This window comes from Hemitrygon akajei, unplaced genomic scaffold (assembly GCF_048418815.1).
Source record: "Hemitrygon akajei unplaced genomic scaffold, sHemAka1.3 Scf000216, whole genome shotgun sequence".
In the NCBI taxonomy this organism is placed as follows: Eukaryota; Metazoa; Chordata; class Chondrichthyes; order Myliobatiformes; family Dasyatidae; genus Hemitrygon; species Hemitrygon akajei.
Genome location: NW_027332100.1, coordinates 203,312 through 225,814, shown reverse-complemented (window position 1 = coordinate 225,814; position 22,503 = coordinate 203,312). Strand labels below are relative to the sequence as shown.

The 22,503-nt window shown below is 45.0% G+C and overlaps 1 protein-coding gene across 3 annotated transcripts; it reads right to left on the bottom strand.

Moving 5' to 3' along the window:
- Positions 1 to 4,701: 4,701 nt before the first annotated feature.
- On the bottom strand, positions 4,702 to 20,539 carry LOC140724439 (uncharacterized). Of its 3 annotated transcripts, none has more exons than XM_073038886.1 (3): positions 20,436 to 20,539; positions 18,337 to 18,504; positions 4,702 to 9,399 (listed from the first exon to the last, which is right to left on the bottom strand). In XM_073038886.1, exon 3 carries the CDS (start codon positions 8,992 to 8,994, stop codon positions 7,369 to 7,371), a length of 1,626 nt encoding a protein of 541 aa, XP_072894987.1. In that variant the 5' UTR covers positions 8,995 to 9,399; positions 18,337 to 18,504; positions 20,436 to 20,539; the 3' UTR covers positions 4,702 to 7,368. The 3 variants fall into 3 exon arrangements, with proteins under 3 accessions (XP_072894987.1, XP_072894988.1, XP_072894989.1); XM_073038887.1 differs by having other exon boundaries at positions 18,337 to 18,500; positions 20,436 to 20,536; XM_073038888.1 differs by lacking the exon at positions 20,436 to 20,539 and adding an exon at positions 19,869 to 19,955.
- Positions 20,540 to 22,503: the final 1,964 nt, after the last annotated feature.

Here is a 22,503-nt window from a genome sequence, read left to right as displayed (position 1 = left end):
TATTGTAGACATCCCTCTTTTTTTGAACCAAGTTTCTAATATCCCTTGAAAACCATGGCGCTTTCAAACCTTTAACCTTTCCTTTCAACCGAACAGGAACATAAAGATTCTGTACCCTCATAATTTCACCCTTAAGTGACCTCCATTTCTCTATTACATCCTTCCCATAAAACAACTTGACCCAATCCACTCTCTCTAAATCCCTGCGCATCTCCTCAAAGTTAGCCTTTCTCCAATCAAAAATCTCAACTCTCGGTCCAGTCCTGTCCTTCTCCATAATTATATTGAAGCTAATGCTATTGTGATCACTGGACCCGAAGTGCTCCCCAACACATACATCTGTCAGCTGACCTATCGCATTCCCTAACAGGAGATCCAACACTGCCCCATCTCTAGTCGGTACTTCTATGTATTGTTGCAAAAAACTATCCTGCACACATTTCACAAACTCTAAACCATCCTGCCCTTTTACAGAATGAGCTTCCCAATCTATGTGTGGAAAATTAAAATCTCCCACAATCACCACCTTGTGTTTACTACAAATATCTGCTATCTCCTTACACATTTGCTCTTCCAACTCACGCTCCCCATTAGGTGGCCTATAATACACTCCTATCAGTGTTACTACACCTTTCCCATTCCTCAATTCCACCCAAATAGCCTCCCTAGAGGAGCTCTCTAATCTATCCTTCCAAAGCACCGCCATAAGATTTTCTCGGACAAGCAATGCAACACCTCCTCCTCTGGCCTCTCGTGATTTCCAATACGAATTTCACGTCCTCTCACCTGCTTATCACTTCTCTCTGGGTCCACTGCTCCAACCCTTTCTCCTATTAGACTCTATTTTCTTCTGATCTTGAGCTTTCCCACCTACCTGGCTTCACCTGTCACCTTCCAGCGAGACATTTCCTCGCCCGCCCCGATTTTATTCAGATATTTCTCCCATCCCATCTCAGTCCTGAAGGGGGGTTCAACTGGAAACTCTTTTCGATAGAGGCTGCCCGGCCTGCTGAGTTCCGCCAGCATTTTATTTGTGTTGCTCTGAATTTCCAGCATTTGCAGACTTTGTCGTGTTTGTGATTTACCTCTCCGTTGCCCCTCCCGCCTCCGGCCACTGGTGGCGCTGTGCAGACCTCTGTCCACCAGTGTTGCTTCGGAGTACCTCCTATTCGGGCAGCGGTGAGTAAAGGGCTGATCCCGGGGTTGTGTAAATCGGGACCGGCTGCAGAGGGAAAGGCCTGGGATCGAGCTCTCCCGAACGTCTGGAAGCTCCGGGCTCTCCGGTCCCGCAGCCCCGGTTTTAGCTTTGCGCCCGAACCCTGTGGGATCGGTAAGTTGTGGTTCCCCGAGCCGGAAGGATGCTTGGAACGAAGGGGATCTGTCTGTGTGTGTGGATAGAGCTGATAGGTGGATGTATAGGTGTGGGGTGAGTGGTCGGATGAGGGATGTGGGAGCAGAGTAGTGATCGGACGTTCTGTAACCCAGGGAAGAGAGGTTCCGGGACAAAATAAGTTGTTAACTAGGGAGAATCTGGGCAATTGCATGAGCCAATTGGCATGTCCTTTCAGGAAGCAGCAATTCTCTGTTCATATTAATTACTGTGTAATCTTGCTGTTAACATTGTGTTTGTTACAAAGCCGCTGTCACCATCATGGGCTGCGACTGCAGATTGGGAGGGGGGGGGGGTGGAGGTCAGTGACCTTTGCATCAGAGGAGGACACGGGTTTGTACAGATGGTTCGGATCTAGTGGGACATCTGGAGTTTGCAAAGGGAGAGAGAGTTTTAACCAGCGAAGCATGGTCAGAGGTGGAGGGGTACAGGAGCTGTCTGATAGATCGTTTTACAGTAATTGTATTTTTATATAATCTCACAGACGGTGACTGAGGGAGAAGCTTGTTGATGGAGGGTACCCGGAGGTGAGCAGGTCAGACACGGTATCAGGAGAGTGACAGTGATATGATTTCCTGTGTCACGGGTACAGACAGTCGTCTCCAGTGAGAAGTTTGTGTGGAGATGCAGCTTCCCTGGAGGTGGAGGAAAGAGGACACACCAACAGGTGGAACCAGCTGTGGGAAGACATGGTTTGTCAGGTCTGACGACGAGCTGAATGTACCATAACCTTCAGACTGAATCAGAAAACCATTCTGAGGGTATTTGAAATGTCAGAAGCAGGAGAGATGTGATCCCATGTCTCCATCAGACCCTCAGTGAGATGGTTCCAGTTATAACGTGCAGGGATGAAAGCACAGTGTTTGGAGTCTGATTTAATCACTGATTCTGACACAGTGAGGTTAGTTTTGCTGTAGGGTGGCAACATTAATGGAAGAAAACACAGGAACTTCACCAATTGCCAGTTGTTCAGCAGACGTGATCAATTGGTATATTACCTTGACAGAAACAGATATTCCCAGTGGTGACAAAAGGGTTCAGTCTGGTTTATTTCAGGTTGGTGAGGGGTGCGGAGTTTTGAAATCAATGCCTTGCGGTGCCACCATTGTTAATTTAGCATGTCCGGAGTGGTGGATCACACAGCATGGAAACAGGCCTTTGGCCGGCCATACCTGTTCTGACCATCCACTCACTGTCTACACTGGTCCCATTTATCAGAACTTGGTTCATAGCTGACTGTATCTCGGCAGTTTCAATGCTCATCCTCTTCGTAAATGTTGTGAAGGGACCAGCCTCCACCACCACCTCGGGCAGTGTGTTCCAGATTTCAGCTACCCTCTGAGTGACAAATCTCTTCCTCAGATCCCTCTAAACCTCTTCATCCTCTGCTTAAATCTATGCCATCTGATCGGTGACACCTCTGTCCCAGGATCGGGGCCGATATGGGCATCAGTGAGGCCTTTGATAAGGTTCACATGGTAAGTTGCTGTGGAAAGTCAGATCACACGGGATCCAGGGAGAGCTGGCTCACTGGATGCACAGTTGTCTTGATGGTAGGAAGCAGAGAGTGATGGTGGGAGGCTGTTTATTGGACTCGAGGCCCGGGCCTAGTGAGGTTCCCCAGGGTTACACCCCATTGCTCTCATTACTCATTGATATTTAATTATATTTGCATTTGCACAGTTCATTGAATTCTATGCTCCACTTGATCTTTCATTGATCCTGTTACTATTCTATAGATTTGCTAAGTGTTCCTGTAGGAAAAACAATCTCAGGGTTGTATGTGGTGACATATATGTACACTGATAATAACATTTACTTTGAACATCAACCACTGCTACTTGTCATCTGGATCAGTAATTTGGTTAAGAATGTACAGGGTATGGAAAGTAGGTTTGCAGCAAGTTCAAACAATTACTTTTTCTGAAAGATATTAAGTATAAACACTCCGCTTTGTTTCCCTCTCCACACTCAACCACCCCTCCCCCTTACTGTCTTCCCTCTCTGCCCCGTCCCCACTCTCACCCTGACATTGGACATACGTTCAGGGTGAAAGTGAAGTATTTCCAGGGAATCTGAAGGGCTATTCTTCACTCAGAGGTTGGTGAGAGTGTGGAATGAGCTGCCAGTGGAGGTGGAGAATGTGGGTTCGATTTAGACACTAAAGAGGAATTTGGGTGAGGACATGGATGGGAGGTGTATGGAGGCTCGGGTGCAGTTAGTTGGAACTAGGCAGTAATAACAAAAACAGGTCAGCATGGACTAGAAGGGCCAAAAGGCCTGTTTCAGTGCTGCTGCTGCTCTCTGTGCCTCTAACAATATTCTCATTTGTAATTTCCACAATCAGTACTTTGCTACTTCTGACTGAACTCCGAAATTTACTCAAACAAGAACTGAAAGACTCTTGGCTGGCTACAAAAAGTGTTCACAAGCTGTGATACTTGCCAAAGGGGATGTTACTCAGTACTGACCAAGCAGGGTGCCCAAACTTTTGTTTCTGGCCCTTTTCCTTTTTTGTTATTTTGAAATTGTAAAAGATGGAAATAAAAATGTAATCTTGCTTAAAATATTAAAGAAATGTGTCATCTTTAACTATGCCTTTTGTAATCAGGTCATCTTTTAATCACTTAGCTATTTACAGTAACAGAAATTTTGACCAGGGGTGCCTAAAGTTTTGCATGCCGCTGTGTATATCCTGTGCCTTCCAAACTGCTTCCAAAAATTCCAGCCATTGCTGCTCTGTTTTCGTCCATGCCCACGTTTTTTTAGATCAATTTTGACCAATTTTTCTCTCAGGCCTCTCTAATTCTCTTTGTTCCACATCGACTTTAGCTTCTCCTTCACTAATGTCAGGGTGAATTTGATCATATTAAATTCACTTGCCCCTAAGTGTTCTTTGGACTTTAGTGACCTAATTAATTCTGGTTCATTACAACACCCAATCCAGAATAGCTGATCCCCAAGTGGGCTCAGCCACGAGCTGCTCTAAAAAAAGCATCTTGTAGGCTTTCTAGGAAATTCCTCCTCTTGAGACCAACACCATCCTAATTTTCCGAATCACCTGCATGACAATCCCCATGACTATCCTAACATTACATTTTTGGCAAGCGTTTTCTATCTCCCTTTGTAATTTGTGGACCACATACTTACTACTGTTTGAGGGTCTCGAAACAATTCCCATCAGGGATTTTGTTTTACATTTGCTCTTCCTTAATTCTACCTTGTGATATTCTACATCTTCCAACTCTGTGCCACCTCTTTCTCATGTTTTTATTTAATATTTTACCAACAGAGCTACACGACACTACAACCGGCTTTTTATTTCAAGAAAAATAAGTATGTGGGAAACAAGAGGACCTGCAGATGCTAGAAATCTACAGAACTACACACAAAGTGCTGGAGGAGCTCAGCATGTCAGGCAGCATCTATGAATGGGAATCAACATTTCGGGCCAAGACCCTTCACCAGGACTCTTGATACCCACATACCTGGAATATCAACAAGCAAAGACAATAGAAAATAGTGTGAAATAGGGAGAACCTTTGACAAAATTTAGTTCGAGGCTTAAGAAAACCTGCCAAACAGAGCTCAATAATTAACAAATACAACAAAGGCAATAAACACTTTCATCAATACCGACATTGACTTTTTTAAAAATAAAAATACCTTAGTCCCACTTCAATCAGTAAAATTTACAAAGATAAATAAGAACTTTAGAAAATTTCAGAAAATACTACTTACTATCAAACAGTACCTTAGACAGGAGGAAGGGGATTAACACGAATGGAAAAAAAAAATCACACAATAGTCAGATAAAACTTAAGTATATATTTTCTTCAAAAGTAAACAGGATTCAGCACTCCAAGTGTGTAGATGCAATTGTGCTAAGAAAACCAGAAAACTTAAATGAGAGGCCATCTCAGAAAAATGAATAATCAATATGGAAGAAAACATTAACAAATGGAATGAGAATGACCCTCCATGGGAGACATCCCAACAATCTGAGCAGACAAGATGTTGAAAAGGAAGCATCGAGCACCTGACTGAGAGTTGGACACCTCTTCCCAGAAACAGAGGGATTCCTTGCAGAAATACAGGACAAGGTGGTTAACAAGAAAACTCACAAATACATACAATACAAACAAACAAGGCAATAAATGCAGAAAATGCCAAGAGAAACCAGACACAATCCAACATATTCCTAGGATCCTGCAGCAGATTAACTCAATCTGATTACTTATGCAGGTACAATCAAGTGGCAAATATCATTCACCAAAATCTTGCTTTTAAATACAAACTCATGAATGACCTCCATCACCTCATTAAGGCACCATAAATTGAACCCATATCCAGTTAGGGACAGAATCTCACAATTTATATTATAATCAATACATTATAACAGACAGGTTAATCTAAAATAACTATCCGGATATAATAAACAAGCAGGAACAACTGCTTCAATAGATATCACCATTCTCAACACACACGTGCCTCAACAAATGGGGAATCTCACAACAGGCATTGTCTGTGTTGTCAGTCAGACAACTGAATTATTTTCCATCAAATGAGCTTCCAAATCTTGCTACTCTGTCATTTGTTGCCACGCCCTGCTGCTGATTCCCTTCTCCTCATCATACATTCTTATCCCGACCATTGTCCAGAGCCCCAAACTCTGCTCTGTGCGGACCTGCCTCTGGTTTCTGACCCTGCTTCGTTGAACATCCAATGGATGGTTTCCCATTCTGCTTTCAGTCTTTAGAGGACAGTGGTGTTTTGAACAACCCTTTAGAAGCAGGGAAAATGGCCCAAAATATGGAAGTGAGCCCTGAATAAGGAGGTTAACTCCCAATGTCATTCTTCGTCAGCCCAGAGACTTGAGGGGTGAAGAACATCTCAGACAGAACTGCAATCCGTGCGACTTCTTCAGTCTGCAGAAAAGTTAAGGGAAACCTCTTCACCCACAGCATGGTGACTGTTTGGAACCCATCACCACAGGGAAGCAGGAGATGAACAATAGGGGAGGATTTAAAAGGACTGTCAAGGAACAGAATCACTGGCAGGGTCCAGCCGGCCTGAGTACACTAGTTGTGTTGTAAACTCACTGAGTTCCAAAGACAAAGTTTAAAATAGAACTGATTTATTTGTCTCAGATGCAGAATATTAAACTCCAGCCCCATTAAAGGTGAATATGCAGCAGAAGAAACTCCTCCCATGCCCAGTGACCAGGGTGCAGAACTGGGTGTGGTGAGCAGCAGCAATAATTGCAGAGTTCAGCACCGACAGTCACTCTCGAAATAGAATTCAGCAACAGTGATGGACAAATATCCAGCATGCAGCTCATTGAAACTTCCTCCCCAGTGTGAACCCGGCGGTGAGTCACAAGTATAACATGCTGTAAGATTTCACTGCTAACGTAATGGCCTCTATGCAATGTTTCAATGCTGAGGTAATTGTTTCTCTGTAGCAGCAATATTTAGGTTATGACTAGAGATAACAGGGTTTGGGAATGCGGGGCTATCCAATGGCAGAAATGTTGTTCTTTCCTGTGAGTCTGGAAGAGAGAATTTCACCACCTTTTGCTGGGGAGAGATGAGAAGACGTGAATGGAGAGAGCGGGCCCTTTTTCTTTCTTTTTGTTTTCTTTACTAACCCTATAGTCAAAGTAAGAATTATAAATCTCAATTGTTTAATCACATATTGTGTACAGTTTGTTATTTCAGTGTACTGATTTGGAACGGGACACATCATGAAGCATCCACCCGAATGAGATTTCTTAAGTTAGCTGGGCTGGGGAGCTATCACTCCAAAAGTTCAGCTGCTAGCCGAAGTGAGAGTTGCATAAGGTTAGATGACTGAGTGAATCGCTTCCCACAGTCTGAGCAGGTGAACAGCCTCTCCCCAGTGTGAACTCAATGATGCACATTCAGTTGATTTGGTTGAGAGAATCTTATGCAAAACTCTGAGCAGGAGATCATCCTCTATCCAGTGTGAACTTGCTGGTGTCTCTCCAGTTGAGATGACGAAGTGAATCCCTTCCCACAGTCTGAACAGGTGATTCGCCTCTCCCTAGTGTGAACTGAACGGTGTGTTTGTAGGGTGGATGACCGAGTGAATCCCTTCCCACAGTCTGAGCAGGTGAACGGCCTCTCCCCAGTGTGATTTCGCTGATGTACTTTCAGTGTAGATGACCGAATGAATCCCTTCCCACACACTGAGCAGGTGAACGGCCTCTCCCCAGTGTGAACTCGCTGATGTACCTTCAGTTCGGATGACTCAGTGAATCCCTTCCCACAGACAGAGCAAGTGAATGGCCTCTCTCCAGTGTGAATTTGCTGATGTCTACTCAGTTTAGATGACCAAGTGAATCCCTTCCCACAGACTGAGCAGGTGAATGGCCATTTCCCTGTGTGGGCTGACTGGTGTCTCTGCAGGTGAGATGACCAATTGAATCCCTTCCCACAGACAGAGCAGGTGAATGGCCTCTCCCCGGTGTGAACTCGCTGATGTACCTTCAGTTGAACTGACTGAGTGAATCCCTTCCCACAGTCCGAGCAGGTGAATGGCCACTCCCCAGTATGAACTGACTGGTGACTCAGTAGCTGGGATGACAGTGTGAATCCCTTCCCACAGTCTGAGCAGGCAAACGGCCGCTCCCCAGTGTGAACTCGCTGATGTAACTTCAGTTCGGATGAGCGAGTGAATCCCTTCCCACAGTCTAAGCAGGTGAACGGCCGCTCCACAGTGTGAACTCGCTGGTGAGCCATTAGGTTGGATGAGCAAGTAAATCCCCTCCCACAGACTGAGCAAATGAACGGCCTTTCTCCAGTATGAACTCTCTGATGTATCTTCAGATTAGATGACATAGTGAATCCCTTCCCACAGTCTGAGCAGGTAAATGGCCTCTCTCCAGTGTGAAATCTCTGATGTGCTTTCAATTCAGAAGACCAGTTGAATCCCTTCCCACAGTATGAACAGGTGAACGGCCACTCCCCGGTGTGAACTCGCTGATGAACCTTCAGTTCGGATGAGCAAGTGAATTCCTTCCCACAGTCCGAGCAAATGAATGGCCTCTCCCCAGTGTGAACTCGCTGGTGAATCTTTAGCTTTGCTGACTGAGTGAATCCCTTCCCACAGTCTGAGCAGATGAATGGCCTTTCTCTAGTGTGAACTCGCTGATGGACCTTCAGTTCGGATGAGCAAGTGAATCCTTTCCCACAGTCCGAGCAGGTGAATGGCCGCTCCCCAGTGTGAACTCGCTGGTGTGCCTTTAGTTGGGATGAGCAAGTAAATCCCCTCCCACAGTCTGAGCAGGTGAACGGCCTCTCTCCAGTATGAACTCTCTGATGTATCTTCAGATTAGATGACATAGTGAATCCCTTCCCACAGTCTGAGCAGGTGAATGGCCTCTCTCCAGTGTGAAATCGCTGATGTACCTTCAGGTGAGATGACCAGCTGAATCCCTTCCCACAGTCTGAGCAGGTGAACGGCTTCTCCCCAGTGTGAACACGCTGATGTAATTTCAGTTTAGATGAGCAAGTGAATCCTTTCCCACAGTCCGAGCAGGTGAACGGCCTCTCACCGGTGTGAACTCGCTGGTGAGCCATTAGGTCAGATGACCTAGTGAATGCTTCCCCAAAATTCAACAGATGACCAGCCTCTGCCCACTATGAACTGACTTGCGTGTCCACAAGTGGGAAGACTGACTGAATCCCTTCTCACCCACAAAACAGGTGAATGGCCTTTCCCAGTGTGAACTTGCTGATGTACCTTCAGTTGAGAAGGCCGAGTGATTCCATTTCCACTGTCTGAGCAGATGAATCGTTCCACCCTGTGCAAAATGACGGGTGCGCCAGTCGGTCAGATGATTCAGTGAATCCTTCCCCACAGTCTGAACAGGAAGGATGATCGAGTGAATCCCTTGCTCCACTTCTTAAATATCTGGACAGAGACAGCAAAACTGGTGTGTTGAGCTCCAGATTCCTGTACACAAATTCCTTGTCATTTTTGACCTGTAAAAAGATTTACAATATCTGTCAATGGGTGTAGGACAACATTTCAGATGAGTTCACATAAGTTGTCAAGGTGTGATCTGGCATCACACTGTTACAGTGAAGTTCAACCCAAGTTGGAGAGAGAAATCACCTTCTAACTGGGCACAGTGCTGGTATCTGGAATGATCATCAAACTCTCTGATGCTCTTCCTGTCTCTATAAGAATGGGGCATTTCTGCCATCTCCAATCTGTGACCTGGCTCAGTCTGACTCTCTAGATTGATATTATTCCCTGTTCCCACTGAGCTGCATGGGTTCATGGCCACACAGTAACTGAAACACTCTCACACAAATAGCCGGCAGTGTAGTGCATGCACCCACCACTCTCTGGGTAAAAAACTTACCCCTGGCATCCCCTCGGTATCTATTTCCAAGCACCTTAAAACTATGTCCTCTCGTGTTAGACATTTCAGTCCTGCAAATAAAACCTCTGGCTATCCACACGATCAATGCCCCTCATCATCTTATACACCTAAAAAATGCACTAAACATAGACAAGGTCATTAAACATTGCATGAGGATTTGTTGGAAGTATACAGAATTATGAGGGTACAGATAGCGTAAAGGCAAGCAGCTTTTTCCATTGAGGTTGTGTGGGATGACAACAGAGGTCATGGGTAAGCGGGGAAGGTGAAAATTTAACGGGAACATGTGGAAAAGCTCTTTACTGAAATGGTCGTGAGAGTGTGGAATGAGATGTCAGCACAAGGGGTTCATGTGAGCTCAGTTTCACCATTTGAAAGAAGTTTGGATGGGAGCCTGGATGGTAGGGGTATGGAGGACGATGGTCACAGTCAGGTAGTTGCAATAGATACCTTAAATGTTTTTTTTAGCATTGACTAGATGGGCCAAATAGCCTGTTTCCGTACTGAACTCCTCCATGTTTCTGTGACAGAGAAGCTGGCCAAACTTGTTTGGAAAGGAAAAGGTAGGTGAGATCGATATCTGAGGTCTGAACAACATCTGACTGGTGTCAAGAAAACAAACTCTCCCTCATTGTCACAAAAACAAAGGAGCTGATTGTGTACTACAGGAGGAATGGAGACAGGCGAACCCCTATTGGCATCAACGGATCTGGGGTTGAGAGGGTGAACAGCTTTAAGATCCTCAGCATAAACATCACCAAGGATCTCAAATGCTCCGTACATACCGGCTGTGTTGTGAAAAGAGCACAGCAGCACCTCTTTCAGCTCAGATGGTTGAAGTTGCTTGTTGTGGGCCCCAAATCCTAAGAACTTTCTACAGCAAGACAATAGAGAGCATGCTGACTGGGTGCAGCACTGCCTGGTATGGGAACTGTACTTCCCTCAATCGCAGGACCCTGCAGAGAGTGGTGCAGACTGCCCAGTGCATCTGTAGATGTGAACTTCTCACTATTCAGGAGATGTACAGAGACAGATGTGTAAAGAGGGCCCAAAGGATATTGGGGACCCAATTCACCACAACCACAAACTGTTCCTACTGCCACCATCCAGGAAACGGTACCACAGCAAAAGGACCAACAGGCTCCAGGACATCATCTTCTACCAGGCCATCAGACTGATTAATTCATGCTGATATAATTGCATGTTGATGTTATATTGACTGTTCTATGTATAAACAATATATTATAAATTACTATAAATTACACATTGCACATTTAGATGGAGAGTAACGTAATGACTTTTACTCCTCATGTGTATGAAGTATGTATGTAATAAAGTCAATTCAATTTGACTCAATTTACCCTCTCCACTATCTGTTCAGTCACTTTGGCTCCCATTCCCCCTACAACTTATTTTAACCACTTCACCCTCTCACCACACTAGCTCCAGCAAGCCTTAATACCAGGATATTAGTCCCCTCCTTGTTCCATTCCCATAACTAATGAATCCCCTAACACTTATTTGACTTTCCACTGCCAGGTAATCCCCCCAACAGTTTCTAAAGTGGTCCACCTGCTGTTGTGTGGGATGTCCGCAAGAGTACTCTTCGATGGCTGTTTAACCTCATTCACCTGCCTGTCACCCAGTTTCCTGCGTCCTGCACCTTGGGTGTAACTCACCTCTCTTCATGTCACATCTATCACCCCCTCTGACTCCCAGCTGATCCAGAATTCAACAATTTCAAGTCTGAGCTCCTTCAAGTGCAGGGCTACAAGCTGCAGCTGGATGCACATCTTGTAGGTGAGGGCATCAGGGACACTGGAAGTCTCTGCACCTTCCCTCCAATACCCCCTCTAATTTCTAATGACCAGTGTGCACATAAATCATGCACTGTGCTTATTTTTACCCAGTGACAACATGTGCACAGTGATTTTTATATAGTTAGGTATTCATTTTAAGAGCTAGGAAATCACTGTCGATAAGAACTATGATCTCCTCTGGGTTTGATCGAGTTCATCTGCTTTCTCACACAAACTATGTAGCAGGACTGTAACAGGTAATGAAGGACTTTCTTACCAGAGCTTTTGCACATTGTGCATATGTGGTTTACTTGCTAAATTACGCTTTAAAAAGTCAGATTTCCAAATATCACTCCACTTCTTCCCACTTGTAAGTTCTACAGCAACTTTTGCATCGCCACAATACACACAGGTGACACCAGTTTCTAGATTAGACAAAAACATTTCCCCCGAACCCTCCTGATGAATTAAGGATATATTAAATAAAATCATTTTGAACCTATGTAACCTCTGGCTAAAAGAATAATTGGGACTGAATAGGAATATTTGAACCAAAGTAAACACTGTCTTCAGTGGTTAGCTAAGGCAGGCTCATTATCAGTTCTCTGTGGCTTGCAGAGTGACATACTGAGCGATGATAATATACACTGTACCCTCATTAGTTGATGACATTATACATTGTACCCTCTTTTGAGTAAAGGGAGGAGGACTCTCTGATAAGGACAGGAATAAACATCTGTTTGTAATTAAGTCAGGGCCTTGCAAAGGGAATAACTGATAAGGACTGGATAGTATATCCATCTGTAATTAAAACCTTCAGTCAGCAAACTCTCTTATTTAATTAAGTTTGGAGCCAACAGACTTAGTGGGCGTACCAGTTCAAATAACATCTTGCAATAGGAACGTATGGGGCTTACTATGTATAAATATATGGCTGTAACCTGACTAAATCAGTCCACTTGTCAGAAGGTGGCAGTGCTTACATGCCTTCCCTTTGACAACTGGGTCTCAAACTCCTGCTGGAAAATGAACTGTGGTGACGATAAGAAGTTGGTCTCCCGAGTTTTATTCAACTTCAACATTTGGAGTCACAAACACGATCCCAATATAGGGAGTGCTGAGCAGATGGGCTGAATGAAGATGTAAAGTGGAACAATATATTATCAGCAAGTTGGAGGAATAATGCATGTGAGAAAGGGATAGAGGTCTGTACTGCAGAAGGAACGCCAAAGGTTGGGAGACGCTAAAAGCGGAGCGTGAATGGGTGGATGGGCACCAAAAAACGAGAGCAGGAAAAACAACGTAAGCAAACCAAGGCCGGCCCAGATAGCAGAGAAGGGCGGGAATATCAGTCTAAAGTTCGAACTGATAGGGACACAAGGGATCCCAAACTCATGTCTGTCATACCGACCCTGTTTGAGGACAGTGACCGTGATGAGGAGTGGGCACCCACCGTAACAATCCCCCACCTTACCAGGGGCCAAGTTCACCCAGTGCTCCCGAACCCCAATCCTCCCAGTACCCAGATACGGTGGCCACTCAGGTAAAACAGCGGCATTGGGAAGGGATGTCACTACATCCTGAGATCCAGAAAGGGAATACCGAGGATTATTCCAAGACAGGGAGGGAAGAATCCAATAAATCCCCAGAGTTAGTGACTCCACAAAGACAACTGCCCACCCAAATGCTGCCCAATCCACGAGCAGGAGGAGGGACAGCCCTCAGTGATTCCTGTGTATGCACCCTGGAAGCCTCAAGAAATGATAATGATCATGAATCAGGCCCCAGATGGAAAAGAAAAAGCAGCACAGTTTGCTCAGTGTGTCCACAGTACTACACAAATGTTTAATGCGACTCCACAAGATTTATTCGGTCTCTGCTGCATGATTCTCTCAGCTGATGAGGGGCGGAAATGGAAGGCAGATTTGAGAGACCAAACCTATCATGAGTTACAGGCGGGAAACCATAATGGGAATGAACAGACTGACCAGATTATTCAAGCCTTGGAAAGGGCTCTCCAGTAACCTGTAAACATCACTAAAGTACTTGAATGCAAACCTAAGCCTGGGGAATCAAGACCAGACTATTGGGAGGGATTTGTGGCCTGCTATGGCACTTTCGCAGGAGACCAAGCCTTTTAATAATGGGAATCTGTCCCCGAGTTTAATGCCCTACTGCTCCAATGCTTACCAACTAAGCCAACATGATTAAAACAGATAATATGGATTGGCCTGACAATGACCGAAATCGAATGTGATGAGCTTTGACATATTATTAGAACCTGATTTTCGATTCCTGATCAACCCCGAAAGGAACTAATATTTAAAGTGAACATGTTCAGCAAGAAGAAGGATGCAAACGGGCTATATCTGGGGATCAGAAATGGGAACAAAAACCTACCAAGGGACAGGTGGGGACAACAACCCATTTAGAAATTGACAAGCAAAGATGCTTCCAACCATGAGTACCATCCCTCAGGAAGAGCCCAATGTAATACTGACAGTTGCTGGAATTTCAATTCCGTTTATGACTGATGTGGGGGCAATCACAACCACTCTTGATCAGGAAATAGTATCGGAAAAGGAATTCCAGCTATCAGACGCTACAATCACTCTGTCTGGTTTCGAAGGCACGGAACATACGTATTCACGTACCCAGCCACTGCAGGTGGAATTCCAGGGGAGCCAGTGTGAGGTTTCTTTTACAGTCACCACCAGACGGGGGTGTAATCTCATAGGGAGAGACTTGCTCTGTCCGTTGGAAGTCGAGATTCTATGCACGGACAAGGATATCACACTGGAACTGCGAACAACTGATAGCTTCCTCAGTTTCTGACCACCCAGTGGTGGGCACTTTATCTGGTCTCCAGTACATTTAAACCCCTTCTGCCAGCGGCGACTCTCATGTGACTCTGTGTTATGACCCTACGTGGTGCTGAACTGAGGAAAGCTAATATTATGCACCCCTCGAGGGACAGAAATTCCCAGTCACGGTGATTGGAGAGGTTAAAGGAGGAGACGGCATTGCATTACTGGCTGAAGTTCCAGATTTCTTTTGGCGACAGACAGTACTGGTGTTTCCCAATAGGGTTATGGTCAGGGTTTGCACTGGGTTCAAGTCAAAGAGCCTAGGGCTCCTTGCCCACAACCTGACAAAACAGGCCTCCAGCACCGAGGGAGACTGGCAAGCGGGCCAACTCCGATACTGGAAGGAGTCTGAGGTGAAGACGGGACATCTGGTAAGACATCCTTTTAATAGTGACTGAACCCAAGACGTTGTACCCCATCTCTGGGCAATTTCAGTCCAATCCTCTCTGGATCACAGTGAAAGAAGGAGAGACTCTCCCATCCATTCTGCAATACCCCCTCTAGCCCGTCCAGATCACTGTGAAAGAAGGACAGACTCTCCCATCCATTCTGCAATACCCCCTCTAGCCTGTCCAGATCACTGTGAAAGAAGGACAGACTCTCCCATCCATTCTGCAATACCCACTCTAGCCCATCCGGATCACTGTGAAAGAAGGACAGACTCTCCCATCCAATCTGCAATACCCCCTCTAGCCCGTCCAGATCACTGTGAAAGAAGGACAGACTCTCCCATCCATTCTGCAATACCCCCTCTAGCCTGTCCGGATCACTGTGAAAGAAGGACAGACTCTCCCATCCATTCTGCAATACCCCCTCTAGCCTGTCCAGATCACTGTGAAAGAAGGACAGACTCTCCCATCCATTCTGCAACACCCCCTCTAGCCTGAGGCAACGTTTTATGAGGATGGAAGCTCTTTTGTGGATCCAGCAAGGAAACAATGCGATAGTGACGGACAGAAATTGAACAGGCCTCTTTTGAAGCAGCTGTCTCCACCCCGAAGGCTGAGCTGTTTGCTCTGACTCGTGCCTGTATCCCAGCAACAGACAGAAGTGGGAACGTTTACACAGACTCCCGTTATGCGTTTGGAATTGTACATGACTCCGGGGCTCTCTGGAAACGTGGGGATTCCTGACTTCCTCTGGCCACCCCATTAGTAATGCCACCTTTGTAAACAACTTACTCACCGCTCTACAGCTACCTCGAGTTTTGTTCTTCTCAGGGGGACGCCTCTGAGGAGGAGCACAAACTGTGGTCCCCGATGGGGTGCCAGAAAGACCCCGACCTGGGTTTTTGGATCACCCAGTGGGACAGGTTTGTGTTCCCACACAGTTTTTACGAATATTGGCCGATTATATACATAATTGTACACACCTGGGAAAGGAGGGAATGGTTGGTATCCTGTACCCTGCACATCGGGTATGACTCCCTTGACAGGTGGATCTTTTTCGTGTCTACAAGTTGATTTTATTGAATTGCCTAGAGTACATTGCTATAGATACTGCTTAGTTATTATAGATGAGTTCAGTAGATGGATTGAAGCTATTCCAACTACCATTAATACTGCTGTGACTGTTGTGAAGGTATTATTACAGGAAATAATTCCCAGGTACGGCCTGCCAGAGATGCTGAGTTCAACAATGGCCCACACTTTATGGTGAAAGTAAATGAAGGAGTATGTAACAAACTAGCTATCCAGCAACAATTCCACTGTGTACACCACCCACGGGCCGCTGGCAGAGTGGAAAGAGCCAATGGCACTCTGAAGAGTAAATTGGCCAGACTAACAGCGGAGACTGGACCCACTTGGTTGAAGGTCCGACCATTAGCCCGATTCCACATGAGGGTTACCCCACAGGGGAAAACAGGGTTGTCACCAGCTGAAATCATTTCTGGATGGCCCACGAGGACACACTGGGAACAAAGTCTCAGGATTAAAGGCAAAGTGAATAAGAATAAGGAACCTTGGTTCTCGATGGATATTGGAACTCTGATAAAGAAGAGAGAGATGTATGACATGTATAAGAAACAGGGAACAAAGAAGGTACTTGAGGAGTATAAAAAGTGCAAACAAATACTTAAGGAAGAAATCAGGAGGGCTGAAAAAAGAAATGAGGTAGTGTTGGCAGTCAAGGTGAAGGATAGTAAGAGCTTCCACAGGTATATTAATAGCAAAAGGATAGTTAAGGGATAAAATTGGTCCTCTTGAAGATCAGAGCAGTTGGCTATGTATGGAACCAAAAGAAATTGGGGAGACGTTAAATGGTTTTCTTGCGTCAGAATTTACTAAGGAAACTGGCATAGAGTCAATGGAAATGAGGCAAACAAGTATTGAGGTCATGGAACCTATACAGATAGAAGAGGAGGAGGTGCTTGCTACCTTGAGGCGAGTAGATAAATCTCCAGGACCTGACAGGGTATTCCCTCGGACCTTGAAGGAGACTAGTGCTGAAATTGCAGGGGCCCTGGCAGATATATTTAAATGTTGTTATCTATGGGTGAGGTGCCAGAGGATTGGAGGATAGCTCATGTTGTTCCATTGTTTAAAGCAGGCTCTAAAAGTAATCCAGGAAATTATAGGCTGGTAAGTTTGATGTCGGTCATGGGTAAATTATTGGAAGGAGTACTAAAAGATAGGATTGACAATTGTTTCAACAGACAGGGACTTATTACGGAGAGTCAACATGGCTTTGTGCCATGTTTAACAAATATATTAGAGAGTTTCGAGGAGGTTACAAGGAAAGTTGATGAAGGCAAGGCAGTGGATGTAGTGGACTTCAGTAAGGCCTTTGACAAGGTCCCGCATGGGAGGTTAGTTAGGAAGATTCAGTCACTAGGTATACATGGTGAGGTAGTAAATTTGATTGGGAATTGAGAATGGGAGAAGTCAGAGAGTGGTAGTGGACGATTGCTTCTCTGAGTGGAGGACTGTGACTAGTGGTGTGCCACAGGGATCAGTGCTGGGTCCATTGTTATTTGTCATCTATATCAATGATCTGGATGATAATTTGGTAAATTGGATCTGCAAATTTGTTGATGATACAAAGATTGGAGGTGTAGTGGACAGTGAGGAAGGTTTTCAAAGCTTGCAGAGGGATCTGGAACAGCTGGAAAAATGGGCTGAAAAATGGCAGAAGTAGTTTAATATAGACAAGTGTGAGGTGTTGCACTTCGGAAGGAAAAACCAAGGTAGAACATACAAGGTAAATGGCAGGGCACTGAGGAGTGCACTAGAACAGAGGGATCTAGGAATACTGATAGAAAATTCCCTAAAAGTGGCATCACAGGTAGATAAGGCAGTAAAGAGAGCTTTTGGTACATTGGCCTTTATAAATCAAAGTATTGATTATAAGAGTTGGAATGTTATGGTGAGGTTGTATAACGTATTAGTGAGGCCAAATTTGGAGTATTGTGTGCAGTTTTGGTCACTTAATTACAGGAAGGATATTAATAAGGTTGAAAGAGTGCAGAGAAGGTTTACAAGGATGTTGCCGGGACTTAAGAAACTGAGTTACAAAGGTGGAATAGGTTAGAACTTCATTCTTAGGAGTGTAGAAGAATGAGGGGAGACTTGATAGAGGTATATAAAATTATGATGGGTATAGATAGAGTGAATGCAAGCAGGCTTTTTCCACTGAGGCTAGGGGAGAAAAAAATCCCAGAGGACATGGGTTAAGGGTGAAGGGTGAAAAGTTTAAAGGGAATATTGCGGGGGTGGGGGGGAGCTTCTTCACAACTGTGTCTGACTGGTACTGGCATAACTGGTTCTTCTGGGCACATTCAGTCTCACTCCCAACTATTTCCTACATTCCTTTGTACAGGTATGTAATGTCTAAAGGACTGGTGTTTGAGTAAATGGGACTCACCAAACTTTCTCCTGACTGACTCACTGGAATCTCCTAGTCAGATGGGTTCTCTCCGGTTGATGCTCTCAATCCTCGGGCTGGTTCACTTGTTGCTGTTCCCTCGTCTTCAGTCGTGCTTTGCCTCCAGTTGGGGTTTTTCTTCCAATAAACCTCTCAGTGCAGGTCTAACTTTAACCAGAGAGATAATGAAGCACATTAACAATGAAAAGGAGAACCAAACATGTCTGCTTAATGTTACTAAGAACAAAACTCACTGAAATTTAAACACTGAAGGCAGATGTAATGACCTCAGTAAACAATATTTTATTGTCCCTCACATGTCACAAAACGATATGGGATAAGAAGGAGCCATCATTCAATCAGGAACAGAATTATGTGATTCAATCCATCTGGTCTGCCCACCACTCATGCACTCAACCAGGGCTGATTTTTATTCCAACATCATATTCCTGCCTTCCTTCTGTAACCCTGAAGCTACTCAGCAATCATCAGGATATTAATCTTCACAAATATACCCAAATGGCAGCCTCAAACAAATTCTGCGGCAACAAATTCCACATATCAGACATCTTTAAAAAAAATTTTTTTTATTAGTTTTTCAAAACATTTTACAAAATTAAAAACCCCAAATCCCAATGAGGAGAATTAATACAGTGCTAGATTAAGCATACAATAACAATATGCTACAAAGGAAGAGACTTTAACAAAAAAGCACCTAAATTAAAGACAAGTGAGCTTAGTGTCCTCCCCAAGCCCCACAACACAAGGAAAAAACAACAACACCAGACCAACCACCACACAGTATAAAGAGTATAAGTCCGGACAGTCAAACTCCCAGACTGTGAATACACTTAGCAACAGAGGATAATAATGCCTGCTACCAGAAAAAAAAAGAGGGAGCTGAAAGCAAGGGACCGAAAAGAAGAAAAAAAACGAAAAAAAACACCCTAGTCAAGAGGAAGGTTATGAAAGTACTCGATAAAAGGTCCCCAGACCTTATGGAACCTTAGATCCGAATTAAGAACTGAATAATGAATTTTTTCGAGGTCCAAGCAGGCCATAATGTCGTTAAGCCATTGATATCAGACATCTTTTGGCCAAAAAAAATGTTTCTCATCTCAGTTTTAAAGGGAAGCAACTTTATTCTGAGACCGTGCTGTCAGATCACAGACTCTCTGTCTAATAGAAACATCCACTCCATGTCCACTGTATCCAGGCTTTTCAACATTTGGTAGGTTTACTTAACCATATATCCTCCACCACCCCCACCATCCCTCTGAACTCCATTGAGCACAGGTCCAGAGCCATCAAATGCTCCTCATACATGACGCCGATCATTCCTGAGATTATTCTTGTAAGCCTTGTTAGCAACAACTGCACTGTACACATTTCCAGGAATAACAGTCAAATCGGTTCCAGGATAATTTACAGGGAAAAGTTGCACTTCCTTTACTGTTATACTATCACTCCATTTCCAGGATAAAACAGGTCTATTTCAGGAAATTTGTTTACAGATCCTCTCTTGTACATACTGGACCGGCCGCCGTCGCTGGGCTATGAACGTGCAGGAGTAATGTGTGGCTAAATGCCTTGCTGAAGGACACAACAGGCTGCGGGGAGCTGAGGCTCGAACAATTCTCCCCCAAGACTTCCCAGTCCCTCGGTAAAGCAGGCAGTGAAATCAAAGATCCCCACAACCTGGGACGTTCTCCTTTCTCACCCACTCCACTCCGGGAGAAGACACAACAGCCATAAAGCTCCAGGACAAATGTGAGGAGCCTCAGGAAACGAGGCGAGTTCGGGGAAGTTAATAGTACTCAGTGGGCAAAATCACACCACGTGATCTTGCGTCACAAAGCGGAGGGCGGGGCGAATCTGCGGCACACAGCCTCACGTGACCTGTCGGCGGGACTACCATTTCAATTCTGCGGAAACAGACAGCCTGGGCTAATGGTTTGGATCGTTCAATGCAGATTAAGTGAAGTCGACACATTTCTGACGAGCCCAGATAGTTGGGAAACAAATGAATTCCTGGCCCACCATTCAGGGCTCATGGCCAACATCGGATCTCCCCGCTCGGGATCGGTCTCAATACTCACCGATGGGAAAGTGATATCTTCGGCCCGCAGACAATGATCCCGAGGGAAGAGACGAAAGTCTTTCACGAACACACAGCCAACCCACTTCAGCTCTGAGCGGAGAGGAAACACCGTCCACCCAGAGACTGTGAACATGCGCGAAGAGATTGTTACATCATCGGGAGGCGGGGCCTCGGAAACAGACACGCAGATGCTGCCCATTTGCGGTTAAATGGGAGGGGCAAACGGGATCACGTGTCAGGATTGGCGACACCCCCTCCCCACCCAGGCAGAGACTCCAGCTACTCATTAGTCTGGAAAGAAGCAAACTTGCCGCTCACCTTAAATGTATTAGACATTTCAACCCCCAGGAAAAATATATCGTCTGTCCTCGATCATTCCTCTCTTAATCTTATAAACGTCCATCCAGTCTCACCCCAGCCGGCGCCGCTCTGAAGAAAACAACACAAGTTTGTCCAGCCTCTCGTTATAGCTCATGCCCTCTAATCCAGGCAGTGTCTTCTGCGCCCTCTGCAAAGCCCCGACATCCTTTCGAGAATGGGGGCGACCAGAACTGTATGAAACACTCCAGATGTTGTCTAACTAGTTTTATAAAACTGTGTTACGAACTGTAACGTTTTAGAAACGAACCAGCAGTAATGGAGTTCGCACTGGAGTCTGGTTTTGATGTTAAAACCATTCTCTTTATTAGTATCTACTTATAGTAGCTTAATGAAATAAAGGAAAGTTAACAGTGTTATGTGTATATATGTGTAAATATAATTCCCAAACTATCGAGCGTGAGGGAACAAAGCTTAGAGTCTTGAGATGGTAAAGTAGGAAAGTTCAGTAATCCACGGAATAAATGATGGGAGAGAGATATTTGTAATCCAGGGTGAAACGTAGAGAAAAGGCCGTTACTACAAAATAACCGCCGACGACTTTCTTATCCGTTGAATCTGTCCACATACGAGTTATCAGCGAAAGTGGACCTGTCACAGGAATACCGTCTTCCAGGGGTTACCACACAACATACCCAGGCAAGGGTTAACACAAGATATTCCAAAACTCACACCTATGGATTATACGAAGTGACAGCCACACACGTTCGTTGTGGTTCCGTGTACCGATGATCAACCCACTCTTGTGGGCATAGGAGAGTTCCAAGCCTCAGCTGCGACTAACTGAAGCTATCAGCTTTTCCAGTCTCTCTCTGTCTCTTTAGACTGGCCGACTGCCTGTCTGCAGTCTGCTGTCTGCCTGTCTCTCTCTCTTGTGGTTCAGTCCACAGTCAGCGCTGTCAGCCTGTGACTGACGTCATAGTCCCGCCTCCTTGGAGTCTGAGATCCCTCTGATCATCGACACTGTTCAGGGTTTTTCATTTAACAGTGTACTGTATCATACATTCGACCTACCGAGCTGCCAAGATGATCATCACTAATCAAATCTCACTGAGATTTCTCAGGTCCTGTTGAATTTATTGCCAAGTGCACAAGTACGGGAAGGTACAGGTACAGAGAAACACTGACTTGTGGCAGCATCACAGGCAAGTACATTCAGATAACACACGGAACACAAGTTATACGATTCTCTGTCAGTCACAATCTGTAAATATGTTTTAAGTCATTAACGATATATAAAATACATTTTGTCATGATCAATATTAAAATGAGCATTTTGTGTCAACAACAGACTTAGAAATGTTGAATTTGATACCTGTCTCCATTCCTCCTGTAATCCACAACCAGCTCCTGTGTTTTTGTCACAATGAGGGAGAGGTTGTTTTCTTGACACCACTGTGTCAGGGTGATGACTTCTTCTCTGTCGGCTGCCTCGTTATTATTTGAGATTAGGACAGTCAGTGTAGAGTCGTCAGCAAATTTAATTAGCAGATTGGAGCTGTGGGTGGCGACACAAGTCATGGGTGCACAGAGTAAAGTAAGGGGCAAGAAGCCAACCCTGTGGGGTATGTGTGCTGAGGGTCAGAGAGAGATAGAGAGGTGCGCGAGCCCATACTTACCACTTGCCGGCTATCTGACAGGAAGTACAGGATCCAGCTACACAAGGCAGGATGAAGGCCGAGGTCTCT